At 39.2% G+C, this 23110-nt stretch overlaps 2 protein-coding genes across 3 annotated transcripts in view; one reads left to right on the top strand and one right to left on the bottom strand.

Annotated features, from left to right (window-relative positions):
- Window positions 1–6253, bottom strand: part of LOC5577920 (chaoptin) — a 51408-nt gene extending 45155 nt beyond the window's left edge. The window contains exon 1 of one of the 2 annotated variants that reach the window (XM_001656655.3): window positions 5872–6253. The gene's annotated coding sequence lies outside the window, so the exon portion shown is untranslated. Of the gene's footprint in view, window positions 1–5856 lie in introns of both variants that reach the window. The other variant, XM_021847121.1, reaches the window with a different exon arrangement.
- Window positions 6254–11305: 5052 nt separating this feature from the next.
- LOC23687576 (DNA-directed RNA polymerase III subunit RPC2) lies at window positions 11306–23110 on the top strand. Its single transcript, XM_011495422.2, has 3 exons — window positions 11306–11569; window positions 11631–12545; window positions 20615–23110. Exons 1-3 carry the CDS (start codon window positions 11501–11503, stop codon window positions 23033–23035), a joined length of 3405 nt encoding a protein of 1134 aa, XP_011493724.1. The 5' UTR covers window positions 11306–11500; the 3' UTR covers window positions 23036–23110.

Genomic DNA, 23110 nt, shown 5'->3' on the forward strand with positions numbered 1-23110 from the left:
TCTTCTAAAAATGGTTCAGAAATTATAGTCTGTGAGGGATTTACCCCGGATGTTTCTTTTTCTTAAAATATGCCTTGTTAAAATTATGGAATCCAGGAGGTAATCATTCGTAAAAAAATCTCTGGATTTCGCCGAATAATTTTATGATAGTGTTCATAGAGATTTTCATAAATAAATTATATGTTTTTGCTAATAGAGGCTTTACCCAGAAAGAGCAATCTACTTTAATAAATTACACTGCGGAACATGTTTTTGCCTCATGCATCAAAACACTACTATTCACTTAATTAAAGGTGGCAGAATCTATTGCCGTTTCCAAAAATATCATAGTACGTCTAGTTTCTGTCATATTAGCTGTTGAAAATGCAAAATTTGACTATATCAGCCAACTTGTATGCAAGCTTGTCAGCTTGTAAGGCATTTTTTTAAAATTATTTTTGCAATTCTGTGGCAAATTTTATGTGCATAAAAATACTTATCAGCAAAGTTCATAATACTATAGACGCTCAAAAGTATTTTTTTGTGTTTTAGAAAAGTATTGTATTTTGCCATATAAGAGAAAAAAGGGTTTTGTAATGTAATCAATAAAACTGTGGCGACCTGTAGCTAAATATTGTGACGAGTATGATTTTTTCAAACTTTTTGGAGATCTAACCAACTAAGCACGCAAAATAGCATTTTAACTATCAGTTCAGATATAATTTTGTTTAAATTATATGATAAAATTTAGATAAAACCAATTTTTCCAACATGTTTGTATTCTCCATACAAAATTCTTCGTTTCTCTTATATGGCAATATGCAATACTTATCTAAATCATCAAAAAATAGCTTTTGAACATCGAAAGTATTATGAACTTTGTAGATAAATATTGTTCTTCTTCTTCATTCTGACGTTACGTCCCCACTGGGACAGAGCCTGCTTCTCAGATTAGTGTTCTCATGAGCACTTCCACAGTTTTTAACTGAAAGCTTACTATGCCAATGACCATTTTTGCATGTGTATATCGTGTGGCAGGTACGAAGATACTTTATGCCCTGGGAAGTCAAGACAATTTCCAACCCGAAAAGATCCTCGACCGGTGGGACTCGAACCCTCGGCCCTCAGCTTGGTCTTGCTGAATAGCTGCGCGTTTACCGCTATGGCTATCTGGGCCTCTAGATAAATATTGTTATACACATGAATTTGACTTCTGTGACAAACTTGCATGCGTGTTGGCTGAAATAGTCAAATTTTTTGAATTTTCAACAGCCGATTTCTCAAAAACTAGACGTGCTATGATATTTTAGAAATTCGTCCATTGTTCACCAACCCTTAGTTAAGTAACTAGCGGTATTTTGGTATTTGAGACAAAAACGCGTTCCGCAGTTTGAAGCAAATTCTGAGAAAAAATATTCTAGGGAAATCACATGATTGATTATAATAATGTTATAATAATGACAGCACCAGTGCTTACACATTGAGAATGCTACTGATCCTGAGTAGCGTCTCTTGGTTCCCTGTGTAAATACAGCTGTTCTTGCAGTAACGGAGTAGCATCTACGGGCGGTCAATCATGCTCATGCTCATGCTCATAAAAAAATGGAATTTCTGGAAGGACTTCAAGAAGAGAATAATCTTTTTGAATTATCACAGGCAGCATTTCATCAAATATTTCTAGCGAAATACATTTTTTAACGACTCTATAAAGTCATTAAAGGCAAAATCCCGAGAGAGTTATCAGGATCAATTTTAAAGGAATATCCTGATCAAGTGTCCGTGAATTGAATCGGGAAAGATGGAACGACCAATTTTAAAGACATTGTTACTCTCGCGTTTACCGCCTTCATAAAGGCCGAACCGAACCGTTCGTCACCATACGGTTAAGTGAATCCCGTGAAGGTCTCTGTCCAGCCTAAGGGCCGGTTCCACGTGTCAGCTCGAGTATTCCAAATCCCCATCGTTCCAGCATTGGCGCTGGAATACCCATTTCTGGCTCGGTTTCGTTGGAGAACCCCTATTCAGGCGACCATGTGCTGGAATCCCCGCAGATACAACTGAACAGGCCGTTCGGTACTCCATCGATCATCAAAATCGAGAGTTGAGTTAAACAAATTTTAGTGAGTATTTTCAATCAAAGTTTCTTAGTTCAAAATTGCATCGATATCCGGCAGTCGCGTAATTTCATTGCATGCAACTATTTAATTTGTAGGTTGAGATTTTTTAAAATAAATGGGTAAGTTTTCTTTCGTGCGGGTTGCTATCGGCCCTGAGATCAAGAAGAGGTGAGCTGGTTTAAGGCGTACGGACGTCCACGCCACAGACGCTTGGGCGTCGTCGGTAGTTACAAAATATGGAGAAGAATTCCCGAAGGTGAGATATTAGATCAAACTTAGAGGAAACCCTGCAAGTTTCCCAATATGATCTTTGCTTTACAACAAGTTTTGTCAGGATTTCATGCTTCAATTTTTGGAAGTGTCTTGACAGAAATTCTATGTGAAATATTTATAGAGATTTTATGGAAATTATTGCATGAAATCAATGAAACTTCTAGAACAATTTTGATTTGCAAAAAAATGTCTTGAGATACGGCTGAATGCTCGATGTAGTAATTCATGTTACTCTCAAGAATAAATCATTGTAATGGATATTAAAATAATTCCTGGAACGATCTAAAGAAAAATGTATAGTGATAAATAAAAAGGTGCCTCAGAATGAATTCCTGCCAAATATATGGAGGTATCTCTCATCGGACTCCTTGGCGAATTAGGAGCCTATCGGATTCCTAGCGCTTTAGGAGACTTATCTTGGAATTGTTTGTTCTTTAAATTGATGATAAAAGTTAGTTGGAAGTTTTGCCGCATAGGTGGCGCTCTGATACAAACTTTTTTTTTAATTCGCGTCCTAGAGCTTTCGCGCCTTCGGCAAAGTTTTAGAACGTGTAAAAATACGACAAGTTGTCGAAGACACCAAAGTTCTAGGACTTCAAATGTTAAACTTATGGTAAAAAAAAATGTGTAAATCACTTACGTTTTTTATACTGTTTACGTCAAAATCGTGAAATGTTTCATTTTAAACACCATGCGTCACTTAAATTTGATAACATGCATGGTCTGTATGAGTTAAAATCTTGTTTAATTAAAACTTAAGTGATTTACACATTTTTTTACCATAACTTTGTTATTTGAAGACCTAGAACTTTAGTGTCTTCTACAACTTGTCGTATTTTTACACCTTCTAAAACTTTTCCGGAGACGCCAAAGCTCTAGGACAAGAAACAAAAAAGTTTGCATCGCAGCGCCACCAAGGCGGCAAAATTTCCAACTAACTTTTATCATCAAATTGACCGGATACCAGTTTAATATACTTAGTTTGAATTTTAGAAGAAAGAATTGTGAAAATTATATTCTTCAGGAAACTTGGTAGAGATGACGGCTACGTTCAAAACTTCGGGAAAGTATCGCCAAATCTCATCGAAGAAGAAACTCTACAACATACTCTGCTACGGCGTGATGCTACTTGTTAGCCAACGAATTACTAGGCAGGTATGATGCGGAAACACGAATCACGAGTTGTATCAAGTGTACAAAGCGAATATGATTCAACAAATTAAATTTGGTAGACTTTAGGAGGCTGGTCACTTTACACGAATGTTGAATGAGAAATAAGATATTCTGCTAGGAAGCATGTAGAGATCTGGATGCATGCAGTAGAGCAGGTCCGGAAAATCCTAAACGGCCTGAACATCTTGAGAAGTATCTTCTAAGACAGACTAGAAAGCAACTCTTTTATAAGCTCTAGGATGAAGCTATCCAGATATCCAGATAGGTAATTTAACCAAAGAGAGTAATCCGTGAAAACTTTATTTGCTGATAAATGTCTATCATGAAAACATGAGCATTGTCATTAACCATTATTACAGTTTTCATATTTCAATCTACAATAGGGCGGTTCAAAATTTAAAAATGTTTGAAAATCCAATCTCCCATATACTCCTTACCATCCTTACCATAGAAAATAGTGTTCTGTGAAATTTTCAGCTTTCTAGATGGTGATTTAAAGGTGGCCCAAAGACAATATAGGTTTGTATGGAAATTACTATGGAGAAATTTTGAGATATGTTCCAAACACGGTAGTTCTGTAATATTAATACAAACTTATTATTCCATATTGAAAACTCGTTCTTCAAACCATAATGAAAAAATTTGCTGAAGAGAGAAATTCAATCCGAAGGATAGCAGAAGAGATATCCATGAGTTTGTTTGCTATTATTAAGCTCAATATGGGATTATAGCCCTGCAAACATGTACAAAAATCCCAAACAAAATTAGCTCAAAAAGGATTTGTTTCTTCAGCAACATCCTTCATTGAGGTTTGAAGAATGAGTTTTCAATATGGGATGATAAGTTTCTACTTACATTACAGTACTAGAGTGTTTGGAACATTTCTCTAAATTTCTTCATAGTAATTTCCATATAAACTTATATTGTCTTTGGGCCACCTTTAAATCACCACCTAGAAAGCTGAAAATTTCACAGAACACTATTTTTATGGTAAGGATGGTAAGGAGCATATGGGAGATTGGATTTTCAAACATTTTTAAAATTTGAATTGCCCTAATCTACAATCAACGATCATAATCGGTCCATCGAACCTACATGTCCGACCGAGGTCGTTCACATGACTTACTCAACGATAACGTACAAGGGCGTGTACAATTGCAATCCATGTACCTCAACATACCGCACTTCCGAACAACCTAAAACTACATCACAACTTCAACGCTTTCCTCGCATACACCTTTCAACATAGCTTTTTCGAAACAACCCATTTGCTCAATGGGTCCGCTAAAATGTATTAAGCGACTGAATTGTTTAATTAACTGAATATGTATCTCGTTTTAAAGCACAAAAACAGATCCGTGCACCGTAATGAGAGACTCTCTTCATATCCCCCAAAAATTAATCGTGCGGGGCGTCGCAAAGCACGAGCAGTGTTTTAATTTTTAAGCACTAAATCAACACACGGCTCCACTTAATCCACTCCACTGTCCGCTCCTTTGGCTGCATTCAAGGTTCGTCGCCACTGACATTTAAGTCTCCCGCAAACCGCATGCGCGCATTTCGTGTGTAGCACCAATTCAATCACTGAACCATTCAGCTACCCTACATGACTTATGTAGTTCACAACTTCACATCGGTCCAAGTGCCTGGCAACTGCTCCAAAGTTGGCTCCGCAGCATCGAAAACGAGCCAAAATTATTATTATTTAGATCGGTCTTTCCTTTCTCTGATCGTCGACACAAATTATTCATTTATGATCACCAGCTCCGTACATTTTCCTCCGAGCACCGTCACGGAGCTCAACTCTTCATGTTGGTTTAGCATAATTTGCCAGTTTTGCTTATCTTGCTTCTTCACATGCACACCTTTTGATGCTTTTAATTAATTCGTCCAAACACTCTCGGCTGAAACCTGCCCCATCGATGCGTGGTGAAAACGATCACCGCCACGGTTAAAACTGGAGACGAGAGCCCCTCTTTTGCAAGTTTGAAAATCCAGAGCGAAGATCGCTTACAAAACATTGCATGACATTATTGTGTAGCGTTTTGCGTTGGTATGCCGTGAATTTTCCAATGAGTGATCCAATTCCCAAACAACTTTGATCCCTTTTTCCCCCTCGAATTGTCTCCTTTCGATAGTTTTCCTCAATTGGGTTAGTTCGAACGATCAGTCACCACAGGCCATGGCCTTCACTCACTACACAAATAGCAGAAGCCCTATATTTTGATGGATTGTGCAATTGAAATATGTAACAATTTATCAGCGGGGGAGACCGCCTCGGACAAATGATCCACCTACGACGACGATCACCCACCATCCCAATACGTACACTAAAAAAATGATCTATAATCGATCAAACGATCAGCGCACTTGAGTTATAAACACCAACTACCCGCGGTAAGATCGACCGAACGCGACGAATGTGAAAGTAAGACTGAATGTCTATGAATCAGCTCGCGAAGCAAGTTTGGCGTATGGCTTTCGAAGAATAGTTGCCGAGCAAGAAACTCTTTCAACATACGTATAGACACAGCTCCAACTCCAAGACCAAGCATCGGACGAGACTATGCAGTATGGTTGTCTGAGTATTTTTCTGTTTGCGTCTACTACTTCTCACACTTTGTACGCGACACTTCGAGGTTTCAAAGCGATCTTTGGGGTCTCTTCTCTTCGATCGTGATCGCGATGTTATGAATGCTTGAAACAAGAGAGATGAATGATTTGATTTGTGATCACCGGTTTTTCGAAAGATGGTTGTCCTGGTTAATTATAACAATTTTTATGTCTTCAACATATATCTAACTCATTTTCGGCTATTGTTCAATACTTGTGCTTATCAATTTATCAAAACACAAGAAACATAAAGGAAACTGAGTAGATTTCATTCCCAAGGGAGACTTAATAACGCTGCATATATTCCACCGAAAAGTCTCAAATTTTTCCAACTCATGGGGACTATGCACCTGAAAAGAAAAGTAATCGCCTATCTCGATGCGTGGAAAATTTCTTGCAAGAAATGCTCAAGAAAAGCATTTTTCTTTGATCACAGAAATGTCGATTCAAATGGAGCTCACTGTAGAACTTTTTGTTTGTATGGAATTGCCTCTGAAATTTCACCATCAGCATGGTCAGGAGGGAATGCCAACCACCCCCTCCCGAAACATAGGCTTAGACTCTTGAAAGTATTTGAAAAAATACTATACAATTAAAATGCACGTTAAATGTACCTATATTTCAGGATGACCATTGTTTGACAGCCAATAGCAATAAGTAGCTTTAAACCGTCTCATCTTGCCATACTGTCTCCTTTTTGTACCGTTTTGTCTCAAATTCCGAACAGACTCATATTCCAAACACTCGAATTTTGTATGGCGATTTGGTTGAAATATTTCGCTGAAATATGTCATCAAATAACAAGGAAATGGCAGTCAATTGCCATTTAATTTTAACGTCTTACAATTTATTTTCTAACTTGCGACTAGTGATTATTCTATAGTTTTGGACCAGTAAAACTGGCTCAGATAAATTTATTTGCGAAATTATTCATTTGAATACGATTTATTCGTGCTGTTCGGAATTTGAATCAAGGTGTTCGGAACATGAGACAGAATGAACACATTGTTCGGCATTTTAATCAAAATGTTTTTCCATACTTTTACGTAAATACAATACTAAATAAGTTTCAATAAACACTTTTATCGGCACACCCAACAGTTCACAGTTAGACCTGCGAAGAAAGTGAAATTTACACAAACATCAGCTAATATTCGCCTATCAGATGCATTTGAAGTCCTTGTTGACCTTAAGTGTTCGGAGTATGAGTCAAAACGGTACTTTTTGTTCTGGACGTTGAAGTTACCGAAACACGTTTAAGAATTGTCAGTATTTATCTGATCCATTTGTAGTCGTATTGCTATTTAGAAAATCAATTTTTATAGCTATTAAGAATGATTACAATTTTAATACAAGTTTTGACATCTTAGGATCAATTTCACAGACTGTTTTGCTCAAATCAATGGTTTTGAATTATGTAGGGTACAGAGCTACTTGGGCACCTTGATGATTCACTTTGGCATGGGGTTTTTTTCTTGACTGAATTGTCTGAAATTTTTCGATGAGAAGTACTTCAATACGGCGCATATTGTGGCCAAATATGAGCTTAGTAGCATTCGAAAACCCCACTGCCGAGGTGAATCAAAAGTGATAAGAATAGGATCCGGCTCCCTATAATGTTTGTGTATAATAATTATATCCACTTAATATCATTTTTGTTTAGAGATTTGTTTCAAATGAACTGTCTCTTTTATTTTAGACAGTTCTGCATTTCATTTCGAACAGCGGTCAAATCATGTTATACGGTGTGGTTCAAATTTTGTTAGAATACGAGCAATTCTAACATTTTCATAGTATCGTAAACTCAGTTAGAGGAAAAATGTTTCTTTTGAAATCAGGATAACGTTCTTCTTTATGCAACCCCATCCCCATCCCTGGTTCGTACGTCAAATGCCTTTGAACTTCTCGCGGGGCACACAAACAAAGCCACGAGCCAAATGTGGCCCGCGGGCCGTACGTTGGGCAGCCCTGATATAAACTGTCTGTATTTAGAATACATGATACATACGGCTGCTTGGGCACGTCAGGAGTTAATCATCAATATTAGCTTCCTTTTCCCGAGCAGCCTAGTTAGCCGAGTAGTGTCGGTAGCGATTGTTTGAATTGACTAAGAATTGGTCGGCGTTAAGTCAGAGTGGACCAAGTGACATTTTTGATATTTTGAGAAAAATGGGTTTAAAGTCTAACGCTCTGTAATTTTTGAACTCGTTTAAATTTCGGTTCAATATTTTTACACGTCTTTATGTTACTTTCAAACAATATAATGTAAAGTGATAATCATGAAAAATCATAATCCAAACCTCTAATAGAACGATTGTTTTGATGGACTATGTGTACTTGGTCCACTCTGACTGAACCAAAGACCACCGTTCAGTGAGCTGGTTCACTCTGACTGAACAATTTCTTGAAAAATAACAATCATTTAATGCTTGCATGGTCAAATTGGGTGCATATCTCTAAGATAAACAGATTATCAAGGCCCTTCGACACCAGTATCGTAAATTCTTAAATAACCCATATAGTAAATACCAAAATCAGTGGCATTACGATAGCTTGAAAATTAAGGTTTTGCAGGGTCAGGGCGTTGAAGATCAGAAATATTCAAATATGCGTTCAGTCAGAGTGGACCAAGTGAAAATCTTGAGTACCGACCAAAATATGCTGGTCCAATAAGCGTATCGTAGGACATGCCATACATACACCATAGAACTACCGTAAACTTCTATCGGACTCTGAAATTGACTCAAAAAATGCAGTAATCAATCATTTTTTTGCTTTTCAACACTTGGTCCGCTCTGTCTGCACAGAATTTGTTGCAATTTCTGACCACCCATCCGAATATGGTAAATGGTCAAAAATCAAAATCAAATGCATCGAATCATGTAATATTTATAAATTTCTATTGATGGATAAGTAGAAGAATGATTCGATGTAAAAAAATCTGACAAATCTCCTGAAATGTCTTTCATTTCCTCGCATTCCTAAGCGCGCTGATCATTTTCGCTGTTATGATAATAAGCACTTGGTCCTCTCTGACTGCACACTTTTATTGATTTTTATTGATCATCCAGAGTAAATTTGTTACATATCTCTCGCAGTTTACAGCATTCTTCAAATCTGATCAAAGTGTAACGGAGGTAAAGTAATTTTGCATCTAATGAGAGAATAATCCAATTTTCTCAAGTTTTGTACTTGGTCCCCTCTGACTTAACGGCGACCAATTAACACTACCGGCTGCCTGTTCCGGTGGTAAAAGTCCATCTCGCAGGTGACCCCTAATTAATGCGGCTTCAAACCGAAAACGAAGCCTGTTGAGTATCAAGGCTGCCTCCACAGTATTGTGACTTTTCTCTGCTACCCGGAACAATGGTGCAGGTAATCTTGTGTTTCTCCGAGATAATCGGCTGCCCTTCTTCAGTCTTAATCCTGAGGCTATGTAAGGGTGGGATTACAAAAACGTTTTATTTTAGTTTGAATTTGCACCTTTATGGTTTCGTACTATGCGTTCTACACAGTGTATTCTGTGCCTTTCACATTTGGCGACTTTTTAGAGATACCGATCTGTTTTTGTTTTCGTTGCTGGTCTTTTTCGTGCTGAGATTGTAAGAAGCTTATTCCTTTCAAGTTTGGGTAGTGGCTATGGTTAGAATAGATCAGATCATCGCATCTGCTTGCAAAGAAGTATGTTAGATAGTCAGGCTACCATGAAAGCTCTTGTTTCGTCCAACTCTAGGCCTAGGCTTGTTATCGTATGTCGAACTCAAATTGAGGAAAACGTTATAATTGTGTTTAAATGTATAGTAATCAGTGATTACTAATCACTGAAAAATATCAACAATCTCCAAATATAACAATAGACGGTGACTAAAACCCTAAAGAACATGTTACGTTAGTTTGGTAAACTTCGTTGATGACGAATTTCTTAGATCGATCAAGAAACGTATTACATAAAGACTTATTCTAATTATCATCTTTTCAGCACTAAAGATAATTTATCCATGTACATAAAAACGTTAAAAGCACTCTCATCCTTTGCAATTTGTTTCCATTTAAAACATATTTTGGTTTAATGTTCCTTAGGGTAAACAAAGCATCACCATTGAAAATATTGAAGTATGGTGCCCATATTGATATGGTTCCAGATATGTTCCCAATTGGCCACTTCCCCCAGGGCACCTGGAACCTACTATAGAGTGGCCAGTGCATCTAATGGTTTCAAATATGCTGCTGGAAACATCATTTTGAAGACTGATGCCACTTGGATATAGCTCCGAATAATATTTACATGATTGGTAATACAAACATGACTGACCATATTTTCCGGAACCAGTTTCACGGAAATGGTCATATTTCTGAAGATTTTCAACGAATCATGGTCATGCTGAATAGCTGCGCGTTTACCGCTACGGCTATCTGGGCCCCTCAATTTACGCATTGAACATAAATAACAGAAATTCATTTTAATGATCACGACTATGAACTTTTACAAATTTCAAGCTTCTTGACAATCTTTGGAACATGAGTTGTAGAAGCCGGCTCAAATAAAAAAAATGTTCCTGCTTACAATTTTTGGCTGTTCAGAGAAATTGGACTGATACCGAAGATAAAATGTGTAGAGAGAAATAGCTATATTGAAATATATTGAAAAATGAACCAAACACATTAGTACTGTAATGTAAGTACAAATTCGATATAAGAAAAACTCGTTATTCAAATCTCAATGAAGGAAGTCACTGAAGAAACAAATCTAGTTTGATCTCATTTTATTAGGATTTTTTTCTGCAGTTTGCAGGGCTGAATTCCCATATGGAGCTAAATAATAACAAACAAATTTATTAACATCTCTTCTCCCAATCTCATAATATGTATTTACATTACGCAATACATAATCTTTTATCAAAGATTTCATTTCACATCGGAGCTTTTCTCTGCTAGAATGCGGCACATTGCAAACTTACACAAATTTTTCAGTAATGTTTTAACACCCACCCTAGTATTTATGTTGCACCAGCATAACAACAGCCGTGAGTTGTTTACATGTCGCCCACCACCCACCCGCAGCATAGTCGCGCATGTGTGCGTGCAAACATTTTGACCACCACCACCAACACACGCGCAATCGGTCGAGCGAGGAGGAGCTGTCAAACGAAATCAACAAACCACATCGTATTTGCATCTTTTGCAGAACGAATGGCCGCGTGTATTTCGTCAGTTTCAAAAATCTACTGTATTTTCTGAAAAATACGTCGGAAATTCATCAAATAGTGTTAAAGTCGGGTGCTGGAATGCATTAGCAGTGAATGGTGTCGGTTTCGAGCTAGAAAGGATTTAATTATTCGACAAAAATGGGACTCGGCGAGAAGCACTGGGATGCGGAGGGCAAGAACTACAAAAAAGTTCAAAAGGCCTTGGAGGTGAGTTTAGCGGATACGATTTTTCTGGATTTGATCTTAATGTGATGAAAATCTTGAACAGGACAAATGGAAGCTGGTTCCGGCGTTCCTGCAGATCAAGGGCCTCGTCAAGCAGCACATCGATTCGTTCAACTACTTCATCAACGTGGACATTAAGAACATTGTCCGGGCGAACGACGAGGTCAAAAGCGATGCCGATCCGTGTTTCTATCTGAAGTATTTGAACGTGAGCATCGGAATGCCGGACGTGGAGGAGGGCTTCAACAATACCAAGTCCACCACCCCGCATGAATGTCGCCTTCGGGATATGACCTACGCTGCTCCGATCACCGTGGACATTGAATACACCCGGGGAACTCAGCGAGTGGTTCGAAATAATCTTCTGATTGGAAGGATGCCAATCATGCTGCGGTCGTCCAACTGCGTTCTGACTGGCAAGTCCGAGTATGAACTGTCCCAGGTCAACGAGTGCCCGATGGACCCCGGTGGCTATTTCGTCATTCGAGGAACGGAAAAGGTCATTCTGATTCAGGAGCAGGTTTCCTGGAACAAAATGATCACGGAAGACTACAACAATGTGATCCAGTGCCAGGTAACGAGTTCGACCCACGAGAAGAAGTCTCGAACCATCCTGCTGTCCAAGCACGGCAAGTACTATCTGAAGCACAACTCGATGACGGAGGAAATTCCGGTTGCCATCATATTCAAGGCGATGGGAATCGCATCCGATCAGGAAATTATGCAACTAGTTGGCATTGATACTGAAACGCAAAAGCGCTTTGCGCCCTCGCTGCTAGAAGCGACCAATCATAAGGTTTACACTCAGCAGCGGGCCCTAGAGTACATGGGCTCGAAGCTGATAGCGAAACGATTCACCACGGCGGCCACCAAGTACAAAACGACGGCGGATGAAGCGCGGGACTTGCTGGCGACGACCATCCTTGCGCACGTGCCGGTGCCGAATTTTAACTTTCAGGTATTTAGCCTAGAATTGTCAAATAACTTATGTATTTCTTTAAAAATTATAAGAATTGTGAATAATTTCTCCTGGTATTTTTCCTGAGTCACCCGGCGGTTCTTCCATTATTTTTTTAGATTTTTGATTTAATTTTCATTATTTTAATAATCAAAATAAATTACGCATCTAAGGAGCCGTCCATTAATTACGTAAGGGGTTATGGCGGGAGGAGGGGTTAATCAATTAATTAATTAATGGACAGCCCCTTAATTACGAAATGATCCTATACCAACCGAGAATCGAACTCAGACACCTTCAGCATGGCTTTGCTTTGTAGCTGTGGACTATAACCACTCGGCTACATTCCTATCATGGTAAAAAATCAGCACGTTCCATTGCAGAGTTTGAACTCTTGGTTTAATTCAAAACACCAATCACTATGATTTGAACAGTCCTTACTTTGGACTAGCTCTATTACAGGGTGTCGACTACCTGGAAAAACCTGGAAAGTCAGGGAATGTCAGGGAATTTATTTTTGACCTGGAAAGTCAGGGAAAATCAGGGAATTTCACTTGAGGTCAGGGAAAAAATATCAATACTACAACATCAAACGAGTTTATTGTCTGCAAAGTAATTAATCATGCTAAATCAATATATCTTCTGAGTCAGTATGGCTTAGCTTTGTAGCCGTGGACTCTAACCACTCGACTAAGGAACCAGGACCCAGAAAATTCTTCAGAAATGCTGAGGACGATTCTCAAAGTTCCTCGATTACGTTTAGTAATCCAGAAAATCATTGAAAAGCAGAAATTTCAGGAATATCATTTGAAATAATCTTGATAATCTATTGACAATTTGTGATATTACTTAGAGATACTCGTAGATGAATTCTTAGAAGAGTTCCTTGGAGCATTGCTGAAAGTACGACAAATTCAAGAGAAGCATTAGAAACCTTCTAATCAGCGCATTGTTCAAGCCCTGAATGCATTCCGTTGAGAATATTTAGATATTTTTTCGGGGAGAAAAGCTAAGGGTAATTCAAATCGTAATCCTAAAATATTACCTGTAACGAATCATCGTGAAAAATTATCAGACATTCTAAGAAAAAAAATGAAAACAATTTGGAAAAAATCTGTGTCATCTTGAAAAATATTAGTAATTAGTAATTAGGCAAGTACATATATCTCAATGAAGTAAAAGCTTTTGATCAGTTTATTCATACGACCTATAACATAAATATCATGAAAATCATCGAATATGTATCTTGTAAAAATCGTACTTATTTCGGTTCAAATTAACCAACTCAGTGGTCTGGAACTTTTCTGGAAAATGACTGGAAGGTCAGGGAAAGTCAGGGAATTTTATTTTCAAAATTGAGTCGACACCCTGTATTATCTCTAGCACTGGGCTTTGGAATGAAAAGTCGTTGATTTTGAACATAATGTCTATTGTGTGAAAGTAATCATTGACAGCTAGTTGTACATAGTAACATATTGAGTTCAATTCAACCACCTCTAAAAAATGCGAGGGGTGTCGAGATAAGATGCGAGTTGCAACGTTGAGTTCAAGAACAGTTTCTTTGATATTGTTGAGATTGATTAGTAGGGCAAATCCAAGCGAACAAAAAGCGTGATGATTTTTACCGGAATTCTGGTTGATTAGTTGGTATCGGCATCAAATGTTCACGTCTGTACGGTTCTTCCCTGATAACCGGAAGGGATATTTGTTAGACAACCATTGTTCCTAGATACCAAATATATCTTTGCAACTCCACGGTTGTCATAGATAATGTAAGGATCTGGGACTCACCTTTGAGTGGTGTTCTGCCCCTCTTTGCACAACAGTCCCATGTTGGAAAATGGCAAACTGAGAAAATGACGATTTAAATGTACAAACAACTTTGCTTCATCTCGTGTCTCCACTTGAATTAAAATGTGTTATATTTTTAAATAATCACTGTTTGTTGAGTGCACGAACTACCCTGAGAATTTTTTATTGAATAAAACTGGAACTCTGTTTAAAAATGTACAAATAGTAAAGTGAGACTGACATGCGAAGAAATACAATATAATATGCCAATATAATTGCATATCAGTCCCATTGTGATCATCGTCTTGTTTGACAGCTACTGTTTGGCTACCGGTTGCTTAGTTCGCTGTTCGCTGTTTTCAGGCTGTGAAATTCAGTAATTATACAATGTCCGCGTTAAAATTATTACAAGTATACGGAAGTGAAAGTGAGGGTGAATCCTCCGATGAAGAATTCATCGGATTTGGTGATAGTGATGACCAATTTCCGGCCAATAATTCAAAACACACCGCGATGTGGAATGCGCTTTCCGCTATCAACCTGAGACATCCGGAAAATCATCCATCGGATAGCGCGGAGATGGAATCCGGGACAGAACGTGACGATCTATCAGGCAGCGATGAGGAAGATCGGGGATCCGATGGAAGCTTTTTTCAATTAGAAAAAAGGAAGCGGAAACAAACAAAACGGCAAAAATTAAAAGAAAAGCGCACAAAACGGCGACGGCTCAGCCACAAGTTGCGCATTGTAAAATGCGGATGCAAGAAAAAGTGTGACCAGATTTTTTCCAAAGACGAACGCGTAAATATCCACAGCCGTTTCTGGAAGCTAGAACCCAATGAGCAATGCAATTTCATTCGGGAAAATGTGCACCGCAGCTCAGTGCAAACCAGACGCACGTACCGGACCGTAGCAAATCATCCTAAGAAAAACTTTTCATATACTTTCAACCTCAGTTTGATAAATGGTGAAAAATTGAAAGTCTGTCGAAAGTTTTTTTTTGGCTGTCATTGGATACGGAGAAAACTGCGGGTAAGTTCAATTTAAATGGCATATTTTAAAACGAGTAATTATTCTCTTGTTTATCTTTTAGAAACATCATTTATCGATGCCTGGAACATGATTTCGATGGAAACCCAAACCCGACCAAACGAGGGAAATACGAGAGAAGCAAAGCAAAACGTGAAGCCGTTAAGACCCACATTTTGTCTTACAATCCGTCTGTCTCGCGTTATCGTCGGGAACACGCGCCGCATAGATTCTACCTTCCATCCGATTTGACGGAGGCTTCAATGCATCAAGCATACCAAGATTCAGCCAGTCCCGCATTACGAGTCAGCTACCAGTTTTATTGCAGTATGATCTCGAAGATGAACATTTCACTTGTAAAACTCGGTCATGAACAATGCGAGGTTTGTGTTACTGCAACGCTACACCAAAACTCATCAGGGCACAAGGAAGAGGATCGTTTCGTTACAGTGTGTTCTACTTGTAAGTCGCATGTAGAACATTCCCGGTTGAAAAATCTTTCTCGAGCTGATTACCAACATGATGGGGATCAAATCCGGGCAAAAGAAATAGTGTTTTCAGTGGACCTGCAAAAGGTAAATTTCTTTGAATAATTGTCTATAAATAAATTACATCAAACTATTCGGTTCTTCATCGTTTTACAGGTTATCCAGCTACCACGTCTTGAAGGCTTAAAATCAATTGTGTTCACTCAACGTGTGTTAGCCTTTAATGAGACTTTCGCACCTGTTGGTGAATATGCTAAAACATATCTGGTCGTTGCATGTGTATGGAACGAATCAACTTCAGGGAGATCTGCGGGCGATATTGCGAGCTGTTTCGGCAAAGTTGTATTGTGGTGCCAAGAATTCGAAAAAATCACTTTCTGGCTGGACAACTGTTCCAGTCAGAATAAGAACTGGAACTTATTCCTCTATTTGACGTTGTTGTTGAACTCCGAAAAAGTAAAATCAAACGAAATAATCCTCAAATATTTCGAATCCGGCCATACCTTTATGGCAGCTGACAGCTTTCACGCTGCCGTAGAAAAAGGTATGCGCCATGGATCGCCAGCGTTTCCAGAATTCAAAGACGTAGTCCAGAAAGCGAAGAAGAATGTTATTGCGATGGACATGGCAGCTACTGATTTCTTCGAGTTGAGAATGACGGTGTCTCAATACCTATTGAACCAGTGTAAGCCTCGACCGTATATTGAAAATATAAGGAAGATCAAATTAAAAAAAGGCAGCTACGAGATGAGCTACAGTGGCTCATTGGATGATGATGTCGAGTCGACATCTTGCTGTATTTTTTCCAAGAAGCAGATGAAGACGGTAACCGATGATAGTTTTGAGTTGGAAAGCATCCTATCGCGTCGAAAAGTTCCTGTTGGAATATGCCCCACCCGCAAGCAAGCGCTTCTCAGGGTAATTTTACCAGTCATCGAAGAACACCAAAAGAAGTTTTGGATCGATATTCCAGAACGCCAGGAAACATAAATCGAAGCATAAAAATTCTTCGAAGCAGACGGGAAGTGATTAATCTTTAATTATTTTTTGTTTCATATTATCGAACATGCTGTTATTAGAATTAAAAATAAACACTCATGAATTTCTAAAATATATCTGAAACAACGCATTGTCGCATTATCTTATTATCGTAATCATATGGCATTTGAAAAAAAAATATTCCGTATCATTTCGTTTATATTCAGTGAATCACTAACAATGTGACTGTTATGCGATTATTTGCAATATGGGACAACACCATTGGGGTTTGTTTTTGTACAAGTCAGGAACAAAGACTACTATTTTATCATTTTTTCTTGAGCGTCTAACGATGTTAAGTTGATTTATGCAAAAAACGCAAATTGGTCAAAAGTCAACATGGGACTGTTATGCGAATATGGGCAGTGTTGCGATCCATGATGTACTCACATCTAACCGGATTCAGGATATTTCTCTCGCATTACACGTCGAACGATTGTGATCTCGTTTCCATCACTAGCTCTCGCAGGAGAAATGAATACAATCAAGTGACCATCACTACTCACTACATCACTATTGAAGGCTTCTTAAAGAACGATGGATAAATATCATTCACAAGCCAATCACAACTGGTATGGCAATGAGACTGACTTACCTGCGAGGAAAGAATCAAGCGTCCAATTTATAGCACCAGAAAAATAAACGTATAATACAAAAAATCAGTGTTAAGTCTGACTGAACCATGTGCTTTTTAGTGGTCTCAGGAAAACGTACTCCAACCAAACGAAATAACAAAATATTTGCATCATTTGCAGTAATATTGAATCTTATCTCTTTGTTAAAACATCTGTATTAAAATATCTTTTGAAAATCAGAACTGATAGAGTTATTGACTTTTTTTTCGAAGCCAAAATATCATCTAGTCCGGTCTGTCTGAACATCGACCAAATGGAAACAAAACAATAAGAAAATCAAAAAAAATTGACCATGATCGGTTGGTCACTCACTGGTGGTAAACAAAGGATCAAAATTTCTGCGCGCGCGGAGATTTGTGCTCTTAAAAATCGAGTTTTGACGTCGATGTGTCTTGAACTTAAATTAAAAACAATCTTTGAGCATATTTGTTGGGCTTCTCATGGGTTTTGCCCGACAAGCATTTGAATAAGATCAATCGATGTCAAACTGACGTCTGTCGGTTTTGCGACTATTATTATTATTGTTAGGACTTGTATCATTTTTGGACACTTAGCCGAAATTTTACACATTGAACAACGGTTCTTTCTAGTTCTATTTCGATTTTCTCCTAATATACCGTAAAGTGCCCTAATTCAGCGCATTGCCTAATTCCGCGCATTTCATACAAAATTATGAATATATGGAAATACAGATTAATATTGCAGCAAACTTTTCATGCCATTTGATGCTTCTTTCTTCTAGAATAAGTTTGAATCACAAAGAAAAGCAAATAAGACACTTTTTCACGGTATAAAAAAATAATCAGTGGAGGCCCTCTAAGGCTAAGTAGCCCGTCATTCCTTTTGGCATCAATGATGACTTTTCAGCTTTCAATTCAAAGTGATAAAACTCAGTCTTGATGGTTTATATCGACTTGAAAATATATCACTGTACGCGCTAACATGCATAAAATATGCTGATACTTTTTCAGCTGTGTCAGTGCAAAACCAACTGACTTTCTTTGATTCGAAATCGTGAGAGAAATTAGCACCAATCATCAACGACGCGTACAAATTTCAATGACGGACTACTTCGCCCTAAGTAAACGCAAATTTTCTAATTTCTTTAGCGTCCATGCTAAGACTGTAGGACAAAAACAAAAGCAATTTCTATAATAAAATTGCTTTATTTGTTATGCAATATTCCATTAAACTACTTGCTACAGATATGCTTCTATGAAATCTTATCAAATATTAGCATAAATATTGAGTTTTATCCAAAAACGTATTGCGCGGAATTAGGTCACGGCTTTTTTCATAATGCCCTAATTCCGCGCACTGTTCTTTACTGAACAACAACAAGTTAAACATGTTATATTCGTCTTCACATCTGACTATTTCTCTGAAAAGTATCTTCATGCATAGATACAGTATGGCCCATAAAAAAATGCGAAAATTGTTTGAACGTGAATATCCCTCCCCTTGGTTATGCGACTTTGCCGCGATTGGAGGGCATAATCCATTAGCCCATATGATGGAAACCAAAGGCGTAACCTGTAGTGGTGGTATCACATTTTGGCATTTTTTTTTTTGCTTAAAGCCGCGTCATAATTCATATGGTATAGACGCACTAATATCTCGGATGTGATCCAACGGACATTCTGCGTCATTGATAGAATTGATGCCCATTTCAAATAATGAATCTATTCGAAGAGGGACATTAATACTATTGGTGACGATCAGTTTGCCTTTTGGTAACCAGAATGATCCGTAGCCACTCTTACTATTAGCTAGCTAGACACATCGTTATCATGTACAACGTAGGAAATATTACTCTGAGGAAAATGACTAGTAGTTTCACTGAGTAGAAATAAGTGGCGACAATTTTATTTCAATATGGTTTTTACATTGCCATAAAAAGAAATAACAACGGTATAAATAATCTAATGTCAGCTTCATTTTCTCAAAATTTACAAGTAGAAAGTAGGCGTTGTGAAGCATTGCATTTGCCATAGAAAAGTGAATCTTGTAGGAGACTGTAATGGAAGCCTTTAGGCGGATCATCCCATATGGGAAGAAACTAAATTTTCAAAAAATTACCAAGAACTCAAAAATGCTTACTTGAGGTTAACATTTTGTACAGCTTATATTGCATACTAGTGGTCCCGGCAAACTTCGTCTTGCCATCAAGTAGGCTGTTGAAAAATGTCATGGAACCTCTCACACAACATGATATATTAGTACTCCCCCGTTATACCAAACTTTCCCACAACTTCCCTAAACTTTTTCGTCACACGAACACGTCGGAGCCCTTCAAGAAGACAACAGTGAAAGAATTGTGCAAATCGGGTGTCCCGTTCTGAAGTTATTTCGTGACATACAAACACCACTCCATTTTTATTTATATAGATAGAAGATTGGTTGAATAGTCAGAAAATAATTCTGATAGAAATTTCATTGCTACTACATTTTAAAGCTCTTGTATAAGCTCTATGTGACTGTTATGCGATTACAATTGCCAATGTGACAAAACAACTTGGTATTTTTTTTTCGAATTTTCTAGAACAATCACACAGATTTCAGTAAGTTGATCGAAAGTATTTATGATTTGATGACTGTTCCCGGTATTAACTTGAAATTTTTAAAAATGTCGAATGTGACAAATATGCCGTTATGGCCAGAATATGTATCAACAAATATGGATAAAATGGCAGTGAGCGAAACTAGGAGCGTGCGCGAAATATTGTATCATCACGGTATTGTTAAACACATAAAGTTTGAATTCTGTCGGAAATTATGCAAATAGATTGCCATACAAGCTGGAAAACTTGCATGCAAGCTGGTTGAAATATTCAAACTATGCATTTCCAACACAGCCAATATGCTATGATATTTTTGAAAACGGCAATGGATTCAGCAACTCTTAATTGAGTAAATAGCGGTATTTTGGTGCTTGAGACAAACATATGTTCCGCAGTGTTATTTAATTATTTAAATACAGTTTTCACAAAACATCTAACTATTTTGAATTTGTTCAAATGTCTTCACAAATTAAGAGATGTCTTCCAAAAATGTTACTATGTAATCTAAAAAACTTTTCTCATTCTAGGTGAAGGCCATCTACGTGGCCCTGATGATCCGTCGCGTCATGGCCGCCGAGGTGGACAAATCGGCCGTCGACGATCGCGATTACTACGGCAACAAACGGCTGGAATTGGCCGGTTCGCTGCTTTCGCTGATGTTCGAGGATCTGTTCAAGCGCTTCAACTGGGAACTGAAGATGATCGCCGACAAGAACATTCCCAAGATAAAGGCGGCCCAGTTCGACGTGGTGAAGCACATGCGAGCGGCGTTGATCTCCACCGGTCTGGAAACGGCCATTTCGACGGGGAACTGGACGATCAAGCGTTTCAAGATGGAACGTGCCGGAGTGACGCAGGTGCTTTCGAGGTTGAGCTACATATCGGCGCTTGGTATGATGACCAGGGTTAACTCTCAGTTCGAGAAGACGCGGAAGGTTTCTGGGCCGCGCTCGCTGCAGCCAAGTCAATGGGGAATGCTTTGTCCGTCGGATACACCCGAAGGAGAGGCTTGCGGGTTGGTGAAGAATCTGGCGTTGATGACCCACATTACGACGGAGGTGGATGAAGAGCCGGTGATCCGCTTAGCTTATAATTCCGGGGTGGAGGACATCCGTTTGCTTGGGGGAGAGACCATCAATAATCCGAAGGTTTTCATGGTGTTTATCAATGGTAACATCTTGGGAGTTACGATCGGGTATAAGCGACTGGTTGAGGTGTTCCGTATGATGAGAAGGAAGGGTCTGATTGGATCGTTCGTGTCGATTCACACATCGTTTACGCAGCGTTGTGTGTATATTCACACGGATGGAGGTCGTCTATGTCGGCCTTACATAATTGTACAGAATGGAAGGCCTTTGGTCCAACAGGAGCACATCGAGCAGCTGAAAATCGGATTGCGGAAGTTTGACGACTTCCTTCACGATGGTTTGATCGAATATCTAGATGTGAATGAGGAAAACGATTCTTTCATTGCGTATCAGGAAGTTGATATTGACCCAGAGAAGACGACGCATTTGGAGGTGGAACCATTCACTCTGCTGGGAGTTTGTGCAGGTTTGGTTCCGTATCCCCATCACAATCAGAGTCCTCGAAACACCTATCAATGCGCTATGGGTAAACAAGCTATGGGAATCATTGGCTATAATCAGAAGAATCGTATCGACACGCTGATGTACAACATTGTCTATCCCCAAACACCAATGGTACGTTCCAGAACAATCGAGCTGACCAACTTCGACAAGCTTCCGGCCGGACAAAACGCCACTGTAGCCGTTATGAGCTATTCCGGGTACGATATAGAAGATGCGCTGATTCTGAACAAAGCTTCCATCGATCGCGGTTACGGTCGTTGTCTGGTTTACAAGAACAGCAAATGTACCATCAAACGTTACAGCAATCAAACGTTCGATCGTATCATGGGTCCCATGAAAGATTCGCTCACCAACAAGATCATCTTCAAGCACGAATGCCTCGATACGGATGGCATCATTTCTCCCGGTGAGAAAGTCCTTTCCAAGCAAACCATGGTCAACAAGGAGATGCCCGCAGTCAAATCGACAAACCCCATCGAGCAAAAAGAAGCAGGACAGCAACCGATCACCTACAGCCCTGTCCCAATCACCTACAAAGGAACCGAACCCAGCTACATCGAAAAGGTCATGGTTTCCACCAACAACGAAGAGGAGTTCCTCGTCAAGATTCTTCTCCGTCAAACTCGTCGCCCGGAGATCGGCGACAAATTCAGCTCCCGTCACGGTCAGAAAGGTGTAACCGGACTGATAGTCGAGCAGGAAGATCTCCCATTCAATGACTTCGGAATGTCGCCGGATATGGTCATGAACCCACACGGTTTCCCCTCTCGTATGACGGTCGGCAAAACGCTGGAACTTCTCGGCAGCAAGGCAGGAGTCCTGGAAGGCAAATTCCACTACGGAACCGCTTTCGGTGGATCCAAGTGCCAGGACCTGCAGGATGAACTCTTCAAGAACGGGTTTAACTTCCTCGGCAAAGATATCTTCTATTCGGGCATTACCGGCGAACCGCTGGAGATGTACATCTATTCCGGTCCTGTCTACTACCAGAAGCTGAAGCACATGGTCCAGGATAAGATGCATGCTCGAGCTCGTGGTCCTCGTGCCGTACTCACACGTCAACCGACGCAGGGTCGTAGTCGAGAAGGTGGTCTCCGTCTCGGAGAAATGGAACGGGACTGTTTGATTTCCTACGGGGCTTCCATGCTGATCATGGAACGGTTGATGATTTCCTCCGATGCGTTCGATGTGGACGTTTGCAACGTGTGCGGTCGGCTGGCATACTCGTCTTGGTGTCACAATTGCCGGTCGTCTGCCAGTGTGTCGAAGATTTCCATGCCCTATGCTTGTAAGCTGCTGTTCCAAGAACTGACCAGCATGAACATCGTTCCCCGACTTAAGTTGAAGAACTATTAAGGTAAGCTTTTATTATTACACTTTCCGTTGATTGCTTTGTTCATTTACGAAACTAAAATGAATTTATAGATTAAA

The sequence above is a fragment of the Aedes aegypti genome, chromosome 2, assembly GCF_002204515.2.
Source record: "Aedes aegypti strain LVP_AGWG chromosome 2, AaegL5.0 Primary Assembly, whole genome shotgun sequence".
Taxonomy (NCBI): domain Eukaryota; kingdom Metazoa; phylum Arthropoda; class Insecta; order Diptera; family Culicidae; genus Aedes; species Aedes aegypti.

What these genes read in the sequence shown, in the direction of transcription:
- LOC23687576 (XM_011495422.2), top strand. Translation starts at nt 11,501, where the DNA reads ATGGGACTCGGCGAGAAGCACTGGGATGCGGAGGGCAAGAACTACAAA. An exon ending in AAGTTCAAAAGGCCTTGGAG is followed by an intron (nt 11,570 to 11,630) that starts GTGAGTTTAGCG and finishes AATCTTGAACAG; the next exon opens with GACAAATGGAAGCTGGTTCC. An exon ending in TGCCGAATTTTAACTTTCAG is followed by an intron (nt 12,546 to 20,614) that starts GTATTTAGCCTA and finishes TTCTCATTCTAG; the next exon opens with GTGAAGGCCATCTACGTGGC.